This window comes from Pituophis catenifer, unplaced genomic scaffold (assembly GCF_029215685.1).
Source record: "Pituophis catenifer annectens isolate HBS135680 unplaced genomic scaffold, rPitCat1.0.hap2 SCAF_13, whole genome shotgun sequence".
NCBI lineage: Eukaryota > Metazoa > Chordata > Lepidosauria > Squamata > Colubridae > Pituophis > Pituophis catenifer.
Window position 1 is genome coordinate 6,858,606 of NW_027256893.1, and position 19,151 is coordinate 6,877,756.

Here is a 19,151-nt window from a genome sequence, read left to right on the forward strand (position 1 = left end):
GAATTCTTGAATAACAATAAGATTTGTTTATAGATTCTATAACTATGGTGAATTGGCCTATAAATGGTTTAAAATGTTGTTTTATAGAGAAAAGTGAGAAACAAATAGGAAATGGGAGAAGGATCGAGAAAGATTATTATTATTAACTGCATGTAACCACATTTTCCTCTTTGTTAAGTTGCAGCTTGTGAAATCTGGCTTCTGTCCAAAGTTTATCTTTCATCATGACCTTAAAGATTTAATCTTTACTAAAATCACAGTAGCAAAGAGACAGAGAGAGAGGCGTCTCTTCTAACCAACATGGCTATTCTCAGCTGGCTGATCGTTCTTTCCCTCCTGTTCCTCTATTTATGGAAGAACCAACGTCCCAAAGGCTTTCCCCCTGGACCATGGGGCCTCCCCCTGATTGGGAACCTGCTTCAGTTCAGTAAGAAGGACCCTCTCAAGGTCCTGGATCAGGTACGGCTTCTTATCCGATCCCTCATTAATCCCCTCTGTGTGAGTCAGCCAAAAACGAAGGACATTTCCTTGCAATTAGTTAAGCGTCTTGCTGCAAAAGAGGAGATCAAAGTAGGATTTAGGGAAACAAACTTTCAGAATGTTACCTAGATATTAAAGGATTCTGCTCTGTAGAGATGCATGTTTGATTCAAAGGAATCCTAATAGTTAATGGAATTGGGCTGCTTTCGAGAGAACCATTAGCTTTTTGAGATGGAATAAGTTCTGGAACTATGTCTGACTTTCATGGGCTTTGAAAGAAATTTGGTACTTTGGAGAACGTAAGTACAGATCATTTAAGAAGAAAACATGTTTTTTCAGTAATCAAAAGATGGTTATATACCAGCCACTCTTGATTATTTGAAGCTTTTTTGTTGTCATTGTTGAATCTTCTCCCTATTCTTGTCCCCTCTTTCAATGGCCTTTCTTCAATCTACATCTGTATTGCAGTGCTTTACATTAGATTTCCACTCGTTAATTTATTCTTAATTAAATGCTTGCCTACTGAGCTTAGTTGAATGCCAATTTCATAACTTCGTGTTCTATTTTTTAGCTGTGCTTCTATAGCTTTTAAGCTAGGCGATTGGTAAGGTTGCAATATTTTTCTAGCCCTTATGGTGGAATAATTTGATCTGATTCATAAACTAAGCTAAATTAAGAAAGTAAATTGGGTTGTGGGAAAAGAGGGAAGTGAGGCTACTTGATAACTGTGATCATCCTGTGTCTATGGAGAGTCTCAAGCATCCAGGTCATAGTTCTCCCAAAGGTGCTTTTTCCAAAAGGTAAATGGACTTTCCTGATTTTGTTTAGCTTTTCACCCAAGAAGCTTCTTCAGTTATGAAGAGAAGTGAAATATTTTCAAAGGGAAAAAAAACCCCAAGAAAGTCCAGTTGCCTTTAGAAAAAGCGCCTTTGAATGACCATACTATATTTTTAAACATCGCATTGAAGATAATTTGGCCTGTCTGCAGATATACCTGAAGAAAATCCAGTTTTGGATGGGTCACAATGTATAAAAAAGGCCATTTCATTTAATGGTATAATTCTAATCAAGAGATCCGATTATTCTTCTACGTCTAAGAAGTTATATCTATGCCTGAACAGGAGGGGAAAGGATAGGCTGAAGGTTTTTGAAGGAGATGGCATGTGATGGAGGTTCTTGCCTTTCCTCCATGTTGCATCCTTGCAAGTGATTGCTTCCAACTGATCTCCTGATGCTTCTAGATTAATCCCGGTGATTTCATTTCAGTTAGCCCAAAAATACGGTCCCATCTTCAGTCTCAACATTGGAGGAACGCTTGCAGTCTTCACTCATGGGTTTCCTTCAGTCAAAGAGGTCCTGGTGACAAAAGGCACAGAATTTGCTGGAAGGCCAGATAATCCAATAGTAGATGATATCGTTAAGAAAAAAGGTACCAATATATCCTTTCCAAACACTGTTTTTTCCTCTCTACTTTTGTTGTTCGCTTTGTTGGATCTTTATGTTATGTTGGCAATTATGAGATGGATGAATCCAAGGAACGATTAATTAATTAATCAGGTTTTATCATTAGGTATGCAAAAGATAAATATATGTAGTCCTTAATGTACAATCACAGTTCAGCCCAAAATTTCTGTTGTTAAGCAAAACAGTTGTTAAGTGAGTTTTGACCCATTTTATCACCTTTCTTGCCATAGTTGTTAAGTGAATCACAGCAGTTACGGTATTTTTCGGTGTATAAGACGCACCTTTTTACCCCCAAAAAGGGGGTGAAAATCTGGGTGCATCTTATACGCCGAATGTAGCCCTGCCCACCCGCCGGCCCCCACCTTTCGGCCATTTTTGGGCAGTTCCAGACATCAGGGATCTGATTCGGGGCACAGCCTGAGGAACAACCCTCTTCGGGACGGTCTGGAGAGGGGGCAATCTGCCCGGCAGCTTCGGGGAACAAGGCGGGTGCCACGATTTGCGGCTGGTCACCCCTCTGGCCACCCAGCAGGCAGCTTAGGGCAGGCAATGGCCGCAATGACTTCACTCCCCTGCAATGTGAGGTGCTGCTGCCTAAGCCCTCTGTGCCCAGGAGCCGAGCGAGCCGAACGAGAGCTTCTAAAGAAAAACGCCCCTCCTTTTCAGCCACCGCTGCCCGGATTCCGCAACGCAATAATCAGAGCCGTGTTTCAGGCGGCGGGCGGCCAGTTCCCCTGCAATGTAAGGAGCTGCCGCCTCTCTGCGCCCAGGAGCCGAGCGAGCCGAACGGGAGCTCCTAAAGTAAAACGCCCCTCCTTTCCTGCCACCGCTGCCCGGATTGCTCAATGCAATAATCAGAGCCGTGTTTCAGGCGGTGGGCGGCCAATTCCCCTGCAATGTGCAGCGGGGAACTGGGAACCATTTTGGATTTGGGGAGGGGATTGCAGCGCTGCCACCTGAAAGTGCTTTTCTTCTCGTTGGGAATGTGCAACTGGTGGCATTTCCAACATTTAGCTGATTTATCTTTAAACATTTTTGCCAGTTTCTCAGAGGGCATATGCCATCTATAAAACATTTTGTATTGATTCTCCTTATATGCAGTGGACATTGTTAATTTATAATTTCTTTCCCATAGTTGTTGCCATTTGTCCAATTCAAATGAATATCCAATTTTTTTTGCCCAGGCTATCATTGTTTCTTTTACTTGTTCTTCCTCTAGTTCTATATTTAGTAAAAAATTGTAACATTTTAAAATTAATTTATCCTCTGTTCCCATGAGTATCTTATCAAGTGCAGTCTTCTCTAAGTAAAAACCCTATAGTTTAACATCTTTTTCATATCTAGTTTGTATTTGCATATACATATACCAGTCCATTTCAATTCCATGTTCTTCCAGTTCTTGTTTCCCTTTCAATTCCGCCTTATCTGTTAACAAATCTTTATATCTAACAATATTTCCAAATTTAAAAACATTTGGGTGAATTAAGGCTTCCGTTGTTGTTAACCATATTGGTATTTTCACATAATATTTATCTCTAACTTTTTCCCATACCAATAACAATGCATTTCTTATATTATGTCTATGAAAGTACGTGTGTATCTTTTTTCTACCATACCATAAAAAAGCATGCCAACCCAATTGTAGATCATGTCCTTCCAGTGTTAATAGTCTTGTATTTCTTAGTTCAATCCATTCTTTCAACCATGTCAATGCTGCTGCTTGGTAATACAATTCCCAATTCAGGAGTCCAAATCCTACTCGTAATCTCGTATCCTGAAGCATTTTTAAACTTATTCTTGCTTTTTTAGCTTGCCATATAAATTTCCTTATTATCTTATTTAGATATTGGAAATAAGTCTTTTAAATTTTGATTGGTATTGTCTGAAATAGAAATAATAATCTTGGTAATATATTCATCTTTATGATTACTATCCTTCCCATGAGTGACAATTGACGATTTTTCCATTTCTCCAAGTCTTTTTCAATCTGTTCTTTTAATCTATAATAATTGTGTTCTTTAATCGTTGCACATCTTGAAGTCAAATATATTCCTAGATATTTAACTTTTTTCACCACTTGTACGTCTAATGTCTCTTCTATCTCTCTTTTTTGTTTTTCTGTAATAATTTTAACCAAAATTTTTGTTTTTTCTTTATTTATTTTCAGTCCGGACACTTTTCCATAGTTCTCTATTTGAGTTAATAATTTTGGTCCTGTAGCTTGTGGTTCCTCCAAAATGAATACTAGATCATTGCAATTTGTATTCCTCTTTTTAAATTTTCATTTCCTTTATCTCTTTATCTCGCCTAATATTTCTATTCAGTACTTCTAAACTCAGAATAAACAATAATGGTGATAGAGGACATCCTTGTCTGGTATCCTTCATAATTCCAACATTCTCTGTCTTTTCCCCATTTATCATTATCTTAGCAAATTGGTTGTCATAAATCGTTTTTACTGTATTTATAAATCTCTCCCCGAAGTCCATTCTCTTCAATTGTTCTGTCATGAATTGCCAATTCACATTGTCAAAAGCTTTTTGAGCATCTAAAAACATCATCGCCATTTTTCTTTCTGAATGTGTTTCATAATACTCCAAAGTGTCCAAAATTACCCTCATATTGTCTCTAATTTGCCTTTTAGGTAAGAATCCATTTTGATCAGTATGAATAAGTTCATTTAACGGTCTTTTTAATCTATTTGCCATTATTGAGGCAAAGATTTTATAATCCACATTTAATAACGAAATCGGTCTATAGTTTTTTATTAGTTGTAAATCTGTATCTTCTTTGGGAATAAGTGTCACATAGGCCTCCCTCCATGAATCTGGCATTTTAGCCTTCATTAAAAGTTCATTAAATAATTGCAGCATTACATTGCTCATCCCTTCTTGTAATGTTTTGTATAATTCTGCTGGTAGACCATCCAGTCCAGGTGCTTTCCCATTTTTTTGTCTTTTTATCGCTTCTGTTAATTCCATCATTGTTATTCTTTCTTCTAACATTCCCTTGTATTGATCTGTTATTTTCGGTAGATCTGATTTTTCCAAATATTTTGATATCTCTTCCTCTGAGATTTTTTTCTTGAGGGTAGAATTTTTTATAATATTTTTGAATTATCTTCTTCTTTTCCTCGTTTCTGTAACATATTTTCCCCTCTTCATCTTGTAAATATTTTATCATCTTTTTCTCCTTCTCTTTTTTCAATTTATATGCTAACCACCTTCCTGGTTTATTTGCATTTTTTAGTTGCCCTTAATTTATTTGCTAATTGTTCCTGCTCATTTAAGTTTATTTCATGTTTTTTCACTTCCATCAACTTCTTAATTTTTTTATTTTGTGTATCTTTTTGTAATTCTTTTTCTAATTTCTTATATTCCTCTTCCAATCTTATCTGTTTTTGTCTTTTCTTTTTATTCTTTTGCCCAAATAAGTTATTGCCAGTCCTGTAATATAAACTTTCATAATGTCCCATACAATCTGAAGTGATATATCCTCTTTTTTATTTAAAGAAAAACTCTAATTCTTTTTCCATAAGCTATTGAAAGTCTTCTTCATTTAATATTGTTGCATTTAAAGTCAATCTTGTCCTTTTCTTTTGACCTTTCCATGTTATTATCATTGGGTTATGATCCGCCCAGATATTTGAGTCAATATTTGCTTCTTCAATATTATCCATAAATTCTGTTGACATCCATATCATATCTAACCTCAACCATGATAAGTGTCTATTTGAATAAAAAGTATATTCCTTTTCTTTCAAATGCTTTTGTCTCCATACATCTTGAATACTCAATTCTTCCATCATTGTAAAAAAAGATCTCGGCAGTATTCTTCTAGACTTTTTATTAGTCTTCGTTGTTTTATAATCCAAGTCCACCTCTACCATGGTATTAAAATCACCCATTATACATACATATTCATAATCCAGTTCTAATATTTTTTGGTGTAATCCTCAATAAAATTCTTCTTGTTTTTCATTTGGTGCATATACCGCAATTAGTAATATTTGTTTTAAATCCATTTTTATTTCCATCATCAAAATCCTACCTTCATCATCTTCAAAACATAATTTTGGTTCTAATTTTCCTTTGATATACAGTACCATACCTCTTTTACTCTGTTGTATCAGTGATGTAAATAAAACTTCTAGCTTTCAATTTCACATGTAACAATTTCACATGTTGTCTTCTAATGTGTACTTCTTGTAGACATATAATGTCCATTTTCAAACTATTCAATTTACTTAAGGTTCTATTCCTTTTTATCGCTGCATTTAGTCCATTTACATTCAGTGATATTGCTCTTATTTCTTCTTCCATGTTTTACTTGTTACTAGTTTTTGATTTCATCGCCCTTGTCTCTCTTTTTCCATTCGGTCTTTTGCTCTTGCCCCTTCTCTTAATGCTCATTCTTCTTTTGTTTTTTCCTCTTTATCTTTCTCCTCATCTCTCTGTTTCGTCTCGCCTACTGCACCCTGATCTTCCTCTAACGGTCCACAAAATTGTTGATAAAATAACTTTGCTTTTTCAATAGAATCAAGTCTATGTCTTTGTTCTTGCCATGTCACAATAATTCCTTCAGGTATTAACCATCTGAAACTCACTCCTTTAAATATTAAGAATTTTGTTAAAAATTGATATTCCCTCCTCAGGTCTCGAACTCTTCTGGGTATTTGTCGTAAAACCACAAGTTCTTTACCTTTATATTTCAATGGTGTAATTCTTGTTGGTTGTAAAATCTCTCCTTTCACCGCCTTCTTTGTAAATCTTACATGTACTTCCCTTGGCAATTTATTCCTCATTGCATATCTTGTATATACTCTGAACGCTTGATCAATCTCATTTAAAATCTTTTCCTTGGGTTGTTCCAAAACTTCTGCCAAGATCTCTGCAATCACCTCGGGTAGGTTTTCTTCTTTTTCTTCCTCTATATTTTGGAATCTTAAGTAAAATTCAGAACGTTCCATTTCGAGTGAGATAATTGTTTTTTCTTGTAACTTATCTGTTGACACTAATTTCTCTTCTAATTCTTCAACTTTCTTCTCTGTAATATCTGTTTTTTCTTCTACTTTTTGGATTCTCTCTTCATTTTTTCCCATCAACTCTTTCATCTCTTTTAACTCTTGTTTTATATCATCATGAAGTGATTGCATAAAATTTCTTAGTTCCATCATCTCTGACGTTATTATATTATAAACTGGTCTTCAGGGAAGAAAGGAAGAATTATATAAGATCAAAGCCAGAATAAAGGGGAAAAAAGTTCAAAAAGAAGTTCAGAGTCTAATCTTCTCTCTTCCACAGCTGTTCAATTATCTTTCAGCCAAAATGTCAAAGTCAGTTATTTGTTAAAATTTCTTCAATGTATTTTTCTTTTTTCTTTCACCACTAAATGGAACTGCAAAATCAACTTTTAACATTAACACAGCACTTTCCCCTTCTTTATAGTTTGTTGATTCAAGATCGCTGCAACAATCATCCCGATTCTCAGTGGTGAAATCCAATTTTTTTTACTACCGGTTCTGTGGGTGTGGCTTGGTGGGCATGACAGGGGAAGGATACTGGAAAATCTCCATTCCCACCTAACTCCAGGGGAAAGATACTACAAAATCCCCATTCCCTCCCCACTCCTGGGGGAAGGATATTGCAAAATCTCCATTCCCATCCCATTTTGAAGGACAGCCAGAGGTGGTATTTGGCGGTTCTCCAAACTACTCAAAATTTCCGCTACTGGTTCTCCAGAACCTGTCAGAACCTGCTGGATTTCACCCCCTGCCCATTCTGTAATAGTTCATTCAAATGGGATTTCCATCTTCAATTTAATTCAATTCTTTGTCCCAATTCTTATTATCAGTTTTTAAAAAGAGTTTAAAATTCCCCAAGTTCTCTTTTTTTCCCCGATAGCAAAATAGTAAAAAGCTTCCCGTTTCACTTTCCTCACCGCTAAAATACTGGAAGTGAGAGTGGATCCCCACACACTCTCACTCCTCTCTTTCAGCTGATCTTTTCCACCCTGTAAATTTTCCAGCTAGAGTTGAAGAGAAACCTTTAGTACAAATAACTCAAAGCACTACATCTTTTCTGAACAGAATATTGGCCCGGTCTTAAATTTGTACAAATTTTTGTTCATTTTTAACACAATTTTATATGTTCAATTTTTATCATAACATTTATTTTCTCTATTTTCAAGAAAAATATTACCTTTCATCTTAATTTCTAATCCTGATATAATTCAAATTTTCTTTTCCCTCCCTAAGGTTTGAACCCCTATATTTCAATTCACACAACATAATACAATCCTCAATTATTTCTTTACATTCTCTTATTCTAATCACAATTTGTAGAAACCGATTAAGTATAGATCTTAACCCAAATGTTCCAACTACTACAATTTCATATATTAAACTTATTCATATTTCTAAGTCTTATTTCAATTCTTAAACATCCATACATTTTGTCATTTCTTCATATTGACTTAATTAATTCATTATTCCATTTATCATAATTTCCGTAATTAATTAAGAATATTCAATTAAAAATCAATTAAATATAAGTCTTAATTCAATACCCCTAAATTTAAATTCATATAACATAATACAATTCCCAATTATTTCCTTGCATTCTCTTATTCCAATATCAAACTTTTTTAATCAACTGTTCCAAATAATACACTTCAACATATTTATAAAAACCAATTAAGTATAAATCTTATCTAATTAATTCATCATCCAATATCATTTCAGCTTTCTTTTTTTTAGTTAAATTCCAGATATGTAGTTAAGAATATTCCAGTTGTTACAATTTCCTTAATTTGAAAATATTCCAATTGTTACATTCATCATACATCCATATGGTTTTAAATTACTTAGTTAATAACACAATTTCATCTTTTCTCTAATATTCATTTCATTTATGATTTATTTATGATTTATTAATTCAATTTATATACTGCCCTTCTCTGGAGATTCAGGGCGGCTTACAATGCATTAAAAAAAACCATTATAAAAACATTTAAAAAATTAAAACATTAAAACCCATTCACATCATTTATGGCCGGATCTCACAAGATCGCAACAGCGAGATCAACGGCCCCAGGCCTGCCGGAAAAGCCAGGTCTTCACCACTTTTCGGAAGGCCAATAGGGTGGGGGTGGTCTGGACCTCAGAGATAACTGGTTCCAGAGAGCTGGTGCAGCCACAGAGAAGGCCCTCCCTTGTGGGCCCGCCAGCTGGCATTGTTTAGCTGACGGGACCCAGAGGAGACCAACTCTGTGGGATCTTACCAGTCACTGGGAGCTACGTGGTAGAAGGCGGTCTCGAAGATAACCTGGCCCTGAGCCATGTAGGGCTTTAAAGGTAATAACCAACACCTTGAATTGTGCCCTTTCCATATATTCCTCTTCCATTTCTTCCATTTCTTTCTCCCTTTCTATTGCAATTTTTTTTCTTTTTCTTTCCCCTTCTTTTCCTTTGTGCTTCTTTTTTTAAAGTTTTTTATTTTTAAACAAAACATAAAAACATCCATCATCCATTCCAATTACAAGTAGTGTGTCGGTCCGTTACAAATCTTTTGTGCTTCATCTCATATTCATCTTTATAAATTCTCTAATTTCTCACATTATCAATCTAACATATATTTATATCATTATTCTCATTTGTCATTCATTTAACAATGGCATTTTCATCCCATTAAAATCATTTCCATAAATTGTATTATAACATCTATTTTGTATTTCATATTTCATTTCCATGTTTTATTATCTAGCCATTGATAAAATAAATCCCATATTTTATAGTATTGTTTATCTTCCTGTTCTCTAATTTCACATGTCAATTTGCTCATTTCAGCACATTCCATCATTTTCCTAATAACTTCATCTTGTTTAGGTATTTCCTCATTTCTCCAATTTTTAGTAAACACAATTCTAGCCGCTGTCAATACATTCACAATCAGGTAACTCAATTCTCTATTATATGTTTCTGGTAAGATCCCTAATAAAAAAATATCTGATTTGAAGTCAATGTGCTTTTTAATCAACCATGTGTGGATTTTAGTCCAATATCTTTTGGTTTCTACACATGTCCACCACATATGAGCCCAGTGTCTGATGACATTTCCAGCACTTTTCTGATTTGTTCTTGAACATTCTGGCTATTCTCGTTGGGAGTAGATGCCACCTGTAAAACATGTCATACATTTTTTTTTCCTTTGTGCTTTGAACTCCTGAACTCTCTTTTCCCTTTTTCTTATCTTTCCACTGTTAATCCCAGTATAATCATTTTGTTTTTTAAGATCATAGGCTGTTCTATTTTGCTGTGCGTTTCCTGTTATTTTCCATCCCTTTTCCCTTTTTCTTATTTTCCCACTGATAATCCCAGTGTAATCATTTAAGTTTTTTATATTCTTTCTATTCCACCCTCTTTTCCTTCTTTGTTTCTTACCCCCTTTTCTATTTCTTCCATTGTTTATCCCAATATAATTTTTAAAGTCCTCCTTTTTATTATTACTACTCACATAATCATTTAATTTTCCATAATCAATCTCCTTGTCTTTGTCTTCTTCTTTATTGTCAGTCTCTCCTTCTTGCTTCTCATTAGTTGTTTCCTTGTCAGCTTGAATATATCCTAAATCAATTTTTTGCTCGTCAAATTTCGGTTTTCCATGCAACATTGTAGTCATTTCCCTTATTTCCATTTTCAATGATAAGTACGTCATTTTCATCATTTCCTTTCCCCACATGTATTAGCCGCTGTTGTACTGCTAGGACATTTATAATTATTTTGAAAATCCTCTTTCTTTTCCTTTTCTCTGCCTATGAGTTAGTTGTCACTCACCCGGCATCAATGTTCTGCTCAGTTCTCCGCTCCTGCACAATGCTTGGTCCAGTTGCCCCAGCTTACTGATGGTCGCAATGGCCGCCACTCCCCACTGCAGAGTCATGGAGAGTTTCCTCTGACCTCCGAGGAAATTGCCTGTTCCTCTTGGTCTTCTGAAGTGCCTCTCCTTCTTCCCTGTCCCTACAGGACAGATCCGGTCTGAAGACCCCTCTGCAGCGGTTTGTCAGTCTGGGATTTCGCAAGGCTCATCAGAGCCTGCTAATCACCGACTGTCTCGCCGTGACGCTTCCAGTCAAATCCAGTAAACACGGTTGTTAAGTGAATCTGGCTTCCCTGTTGACTATGCTTGTCAGGGGGTCACAAAGGGGAATAACATGACTCCGGGACACTGCAACCATCGTAAATATGAGTCAGGTGCCAAGCATCTGAATTTTGATCATGTGACCATGGGGAGGCTGCAACAGTTGTAAGTATGAAAGCCAGTCATAAGTCACTTGTTTCCAGTGCCGTGGTAACTTCAAAGAGTCACTAAATGAAGTGTTGTAAGGTCTACCTGTACAGGGAAATCACTGTAGTTCCATTGCTTCATTTTCCATCTCTCATTTTTATAGGCATAGTCACAGCATCCTACAGCCAAACGTGGAAAGAGCAACGAAGGCTTTCACTGATGTTTCTCAGGAACTTTGGACTGGGCAAAAAATCAGTGGAAGAGAAGATCTTGCAAGAGGCATCTTATTTGATTGAAGCAATTGCTGAAAACTCAGGTAAGTTCACCTGGGACAGGACAAGCTGTCTGGGAAATCATCACACCAAGAAGTGCCCAAACAGCAGCTAGAATTGTGTTTGCTAAAAATTGGAAAAATAAGAAAATAACAACGCAGGACAAAGTTATTAAGAAAATTATGGAATGTGCTGAAATGAGCCAATTGACACTTGAAATTAGAGAACAAGAAGATAAACAATACTACAAGTTATGGAACTTATTTTATCAATGGCTAGATAAAAAAATATGGTAGAGATTTTTACAATACAAGAATTGAAGAACGATGTGAAATATAACATAGAGATGTGTGATTATTGGATAGATTCAGAAGGTTGAAATAAATGTCATAAATAAAAATTAACTCAAATCTTAGAATATTTTGAATGATAATGCGGGAAGAAATAGTTATATTTAAATAAACGATTAATGAGGATAACAATATATAAATTGAGGATATGAGAATCTAGGTAAATTGAAAACTGTAAACTATGAATTTGGTGAAGGATGCACAAAAGACTTGTAACCAACCGACACACTGTTTGCAAATTGAAGATGGTTTTATGGTTGTTTGTTTTAAAAATAAAAAATCTTTTTTTTTAAAAAAAAAGAAATGGAGTGCCCAAACATGGAGCTCCTTCCCATTTTTATTTTTTTGGAAGAGACGTGACCGATGGGAAAATGAAAAGTGATAGTTCACAAGTACATATAGTTAGTCCTCAACATATGATCACAACCGAGCAGGGGAATTACGGTTGTAAGTCATGCTTTTGGTTAAGTGGGTCACCACGTGACTAATCAGATTTTATGAAATTTTGTTGGTTAGTAGAGGTGGTTAAGCAAATCCCCACAGTCATTCAGTGAATCTTTGGCTTCTGGCAAAATGTGTAAATTGTGGTTGTGTGACCTCTGTATGCTGCAGACACTTGTAAATGCGAGCTACGAAACCCAAGATGAGATCACATAATTATCTGGGGGAAATGGCCATTGGAACTTCTAATCCCAGTCTAATTACCTTGTTTGTGGTCTGTTGTAACTTTGAACGGTTGTAAGTCGAGGACTTGTTGGAGAGTAACCATTTTAGATGGGAGGAAGGCCTAAATGAGGAAGCAGCTTGGTGTCCCTACATAAACACCAAGAGCATTCAATCTCACCTCCCCTTGAGTGATTTAGAGCCTTCTCTGGTCTTTCCCAGGAAAAAGCTCCCAGTCTAGGGAGATTCCTGTATTACAGGCAGAGAACAATAAAGTAGCTAGCTTGAATTATACAAATATGAATCTGTTTGTTCATGCATCACAGGACTATTTCTAATCTTTTTTTTTTCTTTATTCTGCAGATTCACCTTTTGATCCTCATCCATTTCTTAAAACTGCAGTCATCAACATTATGTCTTCCATTCTTTTTGGGAAACATTTTGAAAACGACAGCTCTTTCAACACTGCGCTGGACTTGATACATCAAAGTATCGAAATAATGATGGGACCCTGGGCCATGGTATCCTCAATAGGAGGAAAATGGTCATGATTCCCAGAATGCTAATGGGAATTTTATCCAATTTTCCTTGCTTAACTTTATTTATTTTTAAAGGAACATCATAATTTTATGACTGACTTGGAGGAGCCAGTAAGAACCAGAGTAAATTAGGGCACGACACCTCTTTGTTGAAATATTAACTTAGTTTAATATTTGTGCCCTATCAAAAGGTGAACATGAAATAACATACACAAACATAGATAGTTGAAGATATTTTTTCTCTCCCAACACACCCTACAGCGTATATTACCCAATGATCATTTTAATTAATTTTGATTTATTTTCTCCTTCTTGGCAGCTTTACAATGCTGTGCCCTTAGTGAGGAGGCTTCCCCTGCCCCATCAGAGAATGGCAAGAAATGCCCATAAAGTCCTTGCTTTCCTTGAAAAGGAAGTGGAGGAACACAAGAGAACCTTGATTCCTGGAGAAAGCCAAAATTTCATTGATGCATACCTAGAAGAAATAAAGAAGGTAAAAAATCCACTCCCCTTTGTTTGATTTTACACTCTTCCCCCCCCCCCCCAATTTTTATTTTATTTTATACACAAACAAATGCTTAGTACATCAGTCAATCCTTTCGTGTGTCATTTCGGTATTTTTTCAATGGCTTGGTCTTCTTGTTGTTTCTTCTTTCTTCATTTTCTTTTAATTTATTACAACCTCTCTTCAAAAATACAATATTTTAATTATACCATTCTCTTGCATAACTATTAACCTGTTTATCTATATCTCTTTTCTAGACAATGGTAAAATTGATGTCATACCTTAAAATATTCTGAATCCTCTCTTTAATTATCAATCTATTCTTTTCTGCACAGTCTAACGTTTTCTTAATTACTTCCTCTTCCAGTGGTATTTTCTCTGCTTTCCAATTTTGTGCAAATACAAGCCTTGCTGCTTGTATTACATTATTACATGAATAATCAAATATATCTTTTCTTTACTAATTTTCTCTGGAAGGATACCCAATAGGAACAGCTCCGGTTTTAAGGCAATATGTTGTTGTATCATTTCTTCTAGCCATATCTTAATTTTACTCCAATAATTTTTAGCTTCTGAGCATGTCCACCAGATATGATAATAAGATCCTGGTAACTGGTGACATTTCCAACATTTAGCTGATTTGTCTTTAAACATTTTTGCCAATTTTTCAGGAAGCATATATTATCTGTAGAACATTTTATATTGATTTTCTTTATATGCAGTGGACATTGTTAATTTATAGTTCCTTTCCCATAACTGTTGCCATCTATCTAGATCAATTGAATATCCAAAATTCTTTGCCCACGCTATCATTGTTTCCTTTACTTGTTCTTCCTCTAATTCAATGCCAAGTAAGAAATTATAAATTTTTTTGATTATCCTCTGTTCCTGTGAGTATCCTATCCAACTCTGTCATCTCTAAGTAAAAACATATAGTTTACATCTTTTTCATATCTTGTTTGTATTTTCAGGTAGATATACCAGTCCATCTCAATCCCCTGTTCTTCCAATTCTCGTTTCCCTTTCAATTCCTCTTTGTCTATTAGTAAATCTTTATATCTAACAATATTTCTAAGATTAATAATATTTGGGTGTATTAATGTTTCCATTGTTGATAACCAAATTGGTATTTTCAAATAGTATTTATCTCTAACCTTCTCCCACACTAATAACAATGCATTTCTTATATAATGTCTATGAAAGTACATATGCATCTTACTTCTACCATACCATAAAAATGCATGCCATCCCAATTGTAAATTGTGTCCTTCCAAAGTTAATAATCTTGTGTTTTTTAATGCATTCCCTCATCCAAGTCAATACTGCTGCTTCGTAATATAGTTCTTAATTCGGCAGTCCAAATCCTCCATGTAATCTTGCATCTTGTAGCATTTTTATACCTATTCTCACTTTTTTCCCTTGCGATATGAATTTCCTTATTATCTTGTTAAGATGTTGGAAATAAGTCTTTTCAATTTTTATTGGTACTGTCTGGAATAAGAACAATAGTTGATTTTACACTCTTATATAGTTGTTCTCATCTTGTATCTGTGGCTACCACATTACAATTGTGTGACTATGAAAGAGAAGATCTCTGGTGGATGGCCCTCACCTCGTTTGATAATCTAAATGCATACATAATTCATTGCTTGGTCAGTTAAACAACTTCCACACAAAGTCGTTTGAAATTTGTGTGAATTAGAGTTTTGTCCTAACGAAAGGAACAAGCTATTGTATTATCTGAACTCATCTACGGGACTTTGCTTAGCCTGTTGCATAAGCCCTGTCAACCCATTGCTCTAAATCAGAACATGAATGAATATGAACTTCATTCAACAGATGTGATTGGAAAATATTCTAGAATAATACAAATGGCCCTCAACCTATAACCTCAGTTGAGACTCGAACTTCTATTACTAAGCAAGGCACTTGTTAAGTGATTCACACCCTATTTCACAACCTTGTTTCCTGTAGTGTTAAGTGAATCACCAGGATTGTTAACTGAATCACATGGTTATTAAGCAAATCCAGCTTCTCCCATGGACTTTGCTTGTCAAAAAGAGAGTGGGAACCTTGTAAATGGTGATCAACATGGCCCTAGGATGGTGCAACTGTCATAAATGCATGCTGGTTTCCAAGTGCCCGAATTTTGATCGTGTGAATGCAGGATACTGTGATGGTCATAAGTGTGAGAAGAGTCCCTAAGACATTTATTTCAGTACTGTAATAACCTCAAACTGTCACTGAACAAATGGTTATAAGTAGATGATTATTTTCTTTTTCTTTCTTTGTTTTAACAAATAAAAGGCAGAGAGGAAAGCTTCAAGTTTTGAAGAAGAACAATTACTAATTTTACTGGTGGACCTTTTAAGTGCTGGATCACAGACAATGATTGCAACACTTTGGTGGGCATTGCTGTATTTGGTAGCCTTTCCAGAGGTCCAAGGTACGGAAATAGCAAATGACGAAGGTCTTCTATTAACCATGCAAAATCAGGATGGGTCTTGAAGGTGTGATTCCAGACCTTTCTAAAAGCTTCATTTGGATTTCGACAGATTCATCCCTTCTGGTATGTTTAGAACTATAACACCTAGAAGAATTCCCAGATAGAGATGCATTGCTCTCCCACAACTCAAAGAGAGCACCAAGTTGAGAAGGACACAAAACATGGGGAATCAGTGTGAAGTTTTCAAAAATGTATGTAGCAGATGATATGGCTGAGCCTGAAGGAGGAGTCAAGTGCATCATCAGTCTCGAGTCCCTTCGTGCCCACAAGAGATCTAAGTCCTGCCCACTTTGAATTCCATTGACTCATATCTCTCTCCAATTTGCTTTGACCAGAAGAGTCAAAGACCTCCAAGGTCTCTTCCAACTCTATTGTGATTGATTGATTGATTGATCTTGCACATCTCATTTGGCTGGATATCCTCCCCTTTTTATAATCCAGTGAATTAGGGAGCTGTCTTCCAGATACTCTTCTGAATGTTGCCTCATTGTTCTAGACTTAAAGATGCTTCAGCCCTTTTTTGCAGGGAGCAGTTCCTGCATAATTTTGTTGAAGTCCCCTTCCTTACTCTCCTCAGTAACTAATTTATTTGCATTGCAGAGAAATGCCAGAAGGAAATAGATGCTATTCTGGGAAGTAATTCAAACCTGCAATGTGAAGATCGGGAAAAGCTGCCCTATACAAATGCCGTCATTCATGAAATCCAGCGCTGTACAACTGTTGGTCCTCTCGGAGTACCTCACGCATCCATCCAAAATGCAAAACTTTGTGGCTATCAAATTCCCAAGGTAAAACTGGGAACTTTCACAGGTGGGCCATGGGTCTGGAGCCTAAACTGTGCAATGAAGACTAAGGGAACGATGCATATTTAGCCAAATGAAGGGAAGGATTAGGGGAGGCATGACATCATAGCAATAATTCCAATACTTAAAGGGCTGCCAGAGAAAAGAAGGGGTCAGTTTATTGTCCAAAGCACCTGGGTGAAAACACATCACAGGGAGCTCCAGCCGGGAAATAAGGGGGGATTTCCAGAAAGTGAGAATGGTTAATCAGTGGGAAAGCTAGCCTCACCATTGCTGGAGGTTTTCCAGAAAAAGTTGGAGAGCCAACTCTTCAAGCCTTACGATTCCAGGAACGATTCTTTTCACTATCATCAATTCATTTTTGAACCAGATCTCAAAAGGGCTAAGCCAAATTGATGGTTGTGCCCTGATATTTGCAGGGCACTGCCATTTTCACCAACCTCCATTCTGTTCATCACGATGAATCCCAGTGGAAGTTCCCACACGAGTTCAACCCCTCCAACTTCCTGAATGCAAAGGGAGAGTTTGTGAAGCCGGAAGCCTTTTTGCCATTTTCAGCAGGTAAATTCTCTCTCTCTCTGTTTTCCTCTGAATGGGAAGGGCTGCACAATAGGCAGAACCAGGGATTAGACAACCCTGTGAACTCAGCTCCTGTACTTAAGCCTACTTCAGGGCACCATTGGGTGGAGAAAACTAGGATGCATACTTTAATTATTTTAACGTTTTTTAATTTTTGTGATGGGTTTGTTTTAATATGGCTGTACTTGTTTTAATATGGCTGTACCTGAGTCCTTCGGGAGAAGGGCGGTATAGAAATGTAAATAAATAAATAAATAAATAAATAAATAAATAAATAAATAAATAAATAAATATCATGTGAATGCGGCCAACGGGGAGCAAATGAAAAGTGTATTTACTTTGGGGATATCATCACCCATACTTGTGAAAGCACTCCTTCTCTGCACGAGTGTATCCTTTAGCAGGCTAAAATATGCCATTTCATCAACCCATTCCAGAAACCAGGAAATACACGTTTTCCTTTGCTATTCTCTCCCTCTCCCCTCCCTCTCCTTCTCCTTCTCTGTCTCCCCTTCCCTCTCCTTCTCCCTCTCCCTCTCTCCCTCCCCTCCCCTCTCCCTCCCTCTTCCCTCTCCTTCTCCCTCTCCCCTTCCTTCTCCCTTCCCCTTCCCTCTCCTATTCCCTCTCCCTTCCCTCTCCCTTTTCTTTTCCCTTTCCTCAACCTACCCCTTTCCTCTCCCTCCCCCTTCCCTCTCCTATTCCCTCTCCCTTTCCTTCTCCCTCTTCCTCAACCTACCCCTTTCCTCTCCTTCTCCTTCTCCCTCTCTCCTCCGTCTCCGTCCCCTTCCCTGTCCCTCTCCTTCGGCCTCTCCTTCTCTCCCTCCCTCTCTCTCACACACAAAGATATAAATCCATTAATCCTAAGGATACTAGTTAGTTTCACATGACACTACAAAACCACAAGTCTGAGTTTCAGGGGTGCTGTTTTATCATCAAAGTGTGTGCTGCTCTAGATGAATAGCTGTGATCTTTCATCTTGTCTGTTACTTTTCAGGACCAAGGGTCTGCTTAGGAGAAAATTTGGCTCGGATGGAGCTCTTCCTCTTCCTCACCACCATCCTGAGAAACTTCCGGCTATCTTGGCCAGATAAATCCCAGGCACCAGATCTCACACCTAAGTTTGGTCCTACACAATTCCCATCAAGCTTTAAAATATCCATGAAAGACCGCCAGGAGAGTGACTAGATCGAGGGAAGGTTTTTTCCATCACTCAAAGCAAAGTCATCAACTCCAAAGACACTTGAAAGATCCAGATGAAATTCATAGGCTACGTGTCTTAAACCAATTATGTAACAAAAGATTTATCCTAAATGATATGAAAAAATTATGTTCAATAGTATAAACTTGATTTAGAAAAATAATCCTGTTTTTTGGATGTAGTGGTATGTGGACCTGACCTTGGGAGACAGGAGGAAGAGCTGCAGACTAGGAAATAGTGAGTTAAGAGGCAGTTGAGCCTGCGGAAAGAACGGAGACAAGGTAAAGATCTTAGAAGGGACCCTCCCTAGTTTCTTGGATTGTAAACATGTGGGGGGGGGAAGTACTTTCAGAGTTACAATATTACTGCCAGCCTTGTGAGGTACTCCAAAGAAGTAGCACACTGAGGACTACTAGCTGTATCGGTAGTCCTCGACTTACAACCACCTGCCTACAAAAAGAGGAGGGGGAAAGAATAGAGGGAGGGAGGGAGGGAAAGACCATTCAAA

The 19,151-nt window shown here is 36.8% G+C and overlaps 1 protein-coding gene across 1 annotated transcript; it reads left to right on the top strand.

The window, feature by feature from the left end:
* Window positions 1-300: 300 nt before the first annotated feature.
* LOC139323575 (cytochrome P450 2J6-like) lies at window positions 301-18,922 on the top strand. The gene is made up of 9 exons (XM_070952981.1): window positions 301-459; window positions 1,747-1,909; window positions 11,392-11,544; window positions 12,877-13,034; window positions 13,372-13,545; window positions 15,865-16,003; window positions 16,664-16,851; window positions 17,286-17,427; window positions 18,440-18,922. Exons 1-9 carry the CDS (start codon window positions 301-303, stop codon window positions 18,628-18,630), a joined length of 1,467 nt encoding a protein of 488 aa, XP_070809082.1. The 3' UTR covers window positions 18,631-18,922.
* Window positions 18,923-19,151: the final 229 nt, after the last annotated feature.

What these genes read in the sequence shown, in the direction of transcription:
- LOC139323575 (XM_070952981.1), top strand. Translation starts at nt 301, where the DNA reads ATGGCTATTCTCAGCTGGCTGATCGTTCTTTCCCTCCTGTTCCTCTAT. An exon ending in GTGGCTATCAAATTCCCAAG is followed by an intron (nt 16,852 to 17,285) that starts GTAAAACTGGGA and finishes TGATATTTGCAG; the next exon opens with GGCACTGCCATTTTCACCAA. An exon ending in CTTTTTGCCATTTTCAGCAG is followed by an intron (nt 17,428 to 18,439) that starts GTAAATTCTCTC and finishes GTTACTTTTCAG; the next exon opens with GACCAAGGGTCTGCTTAGGA.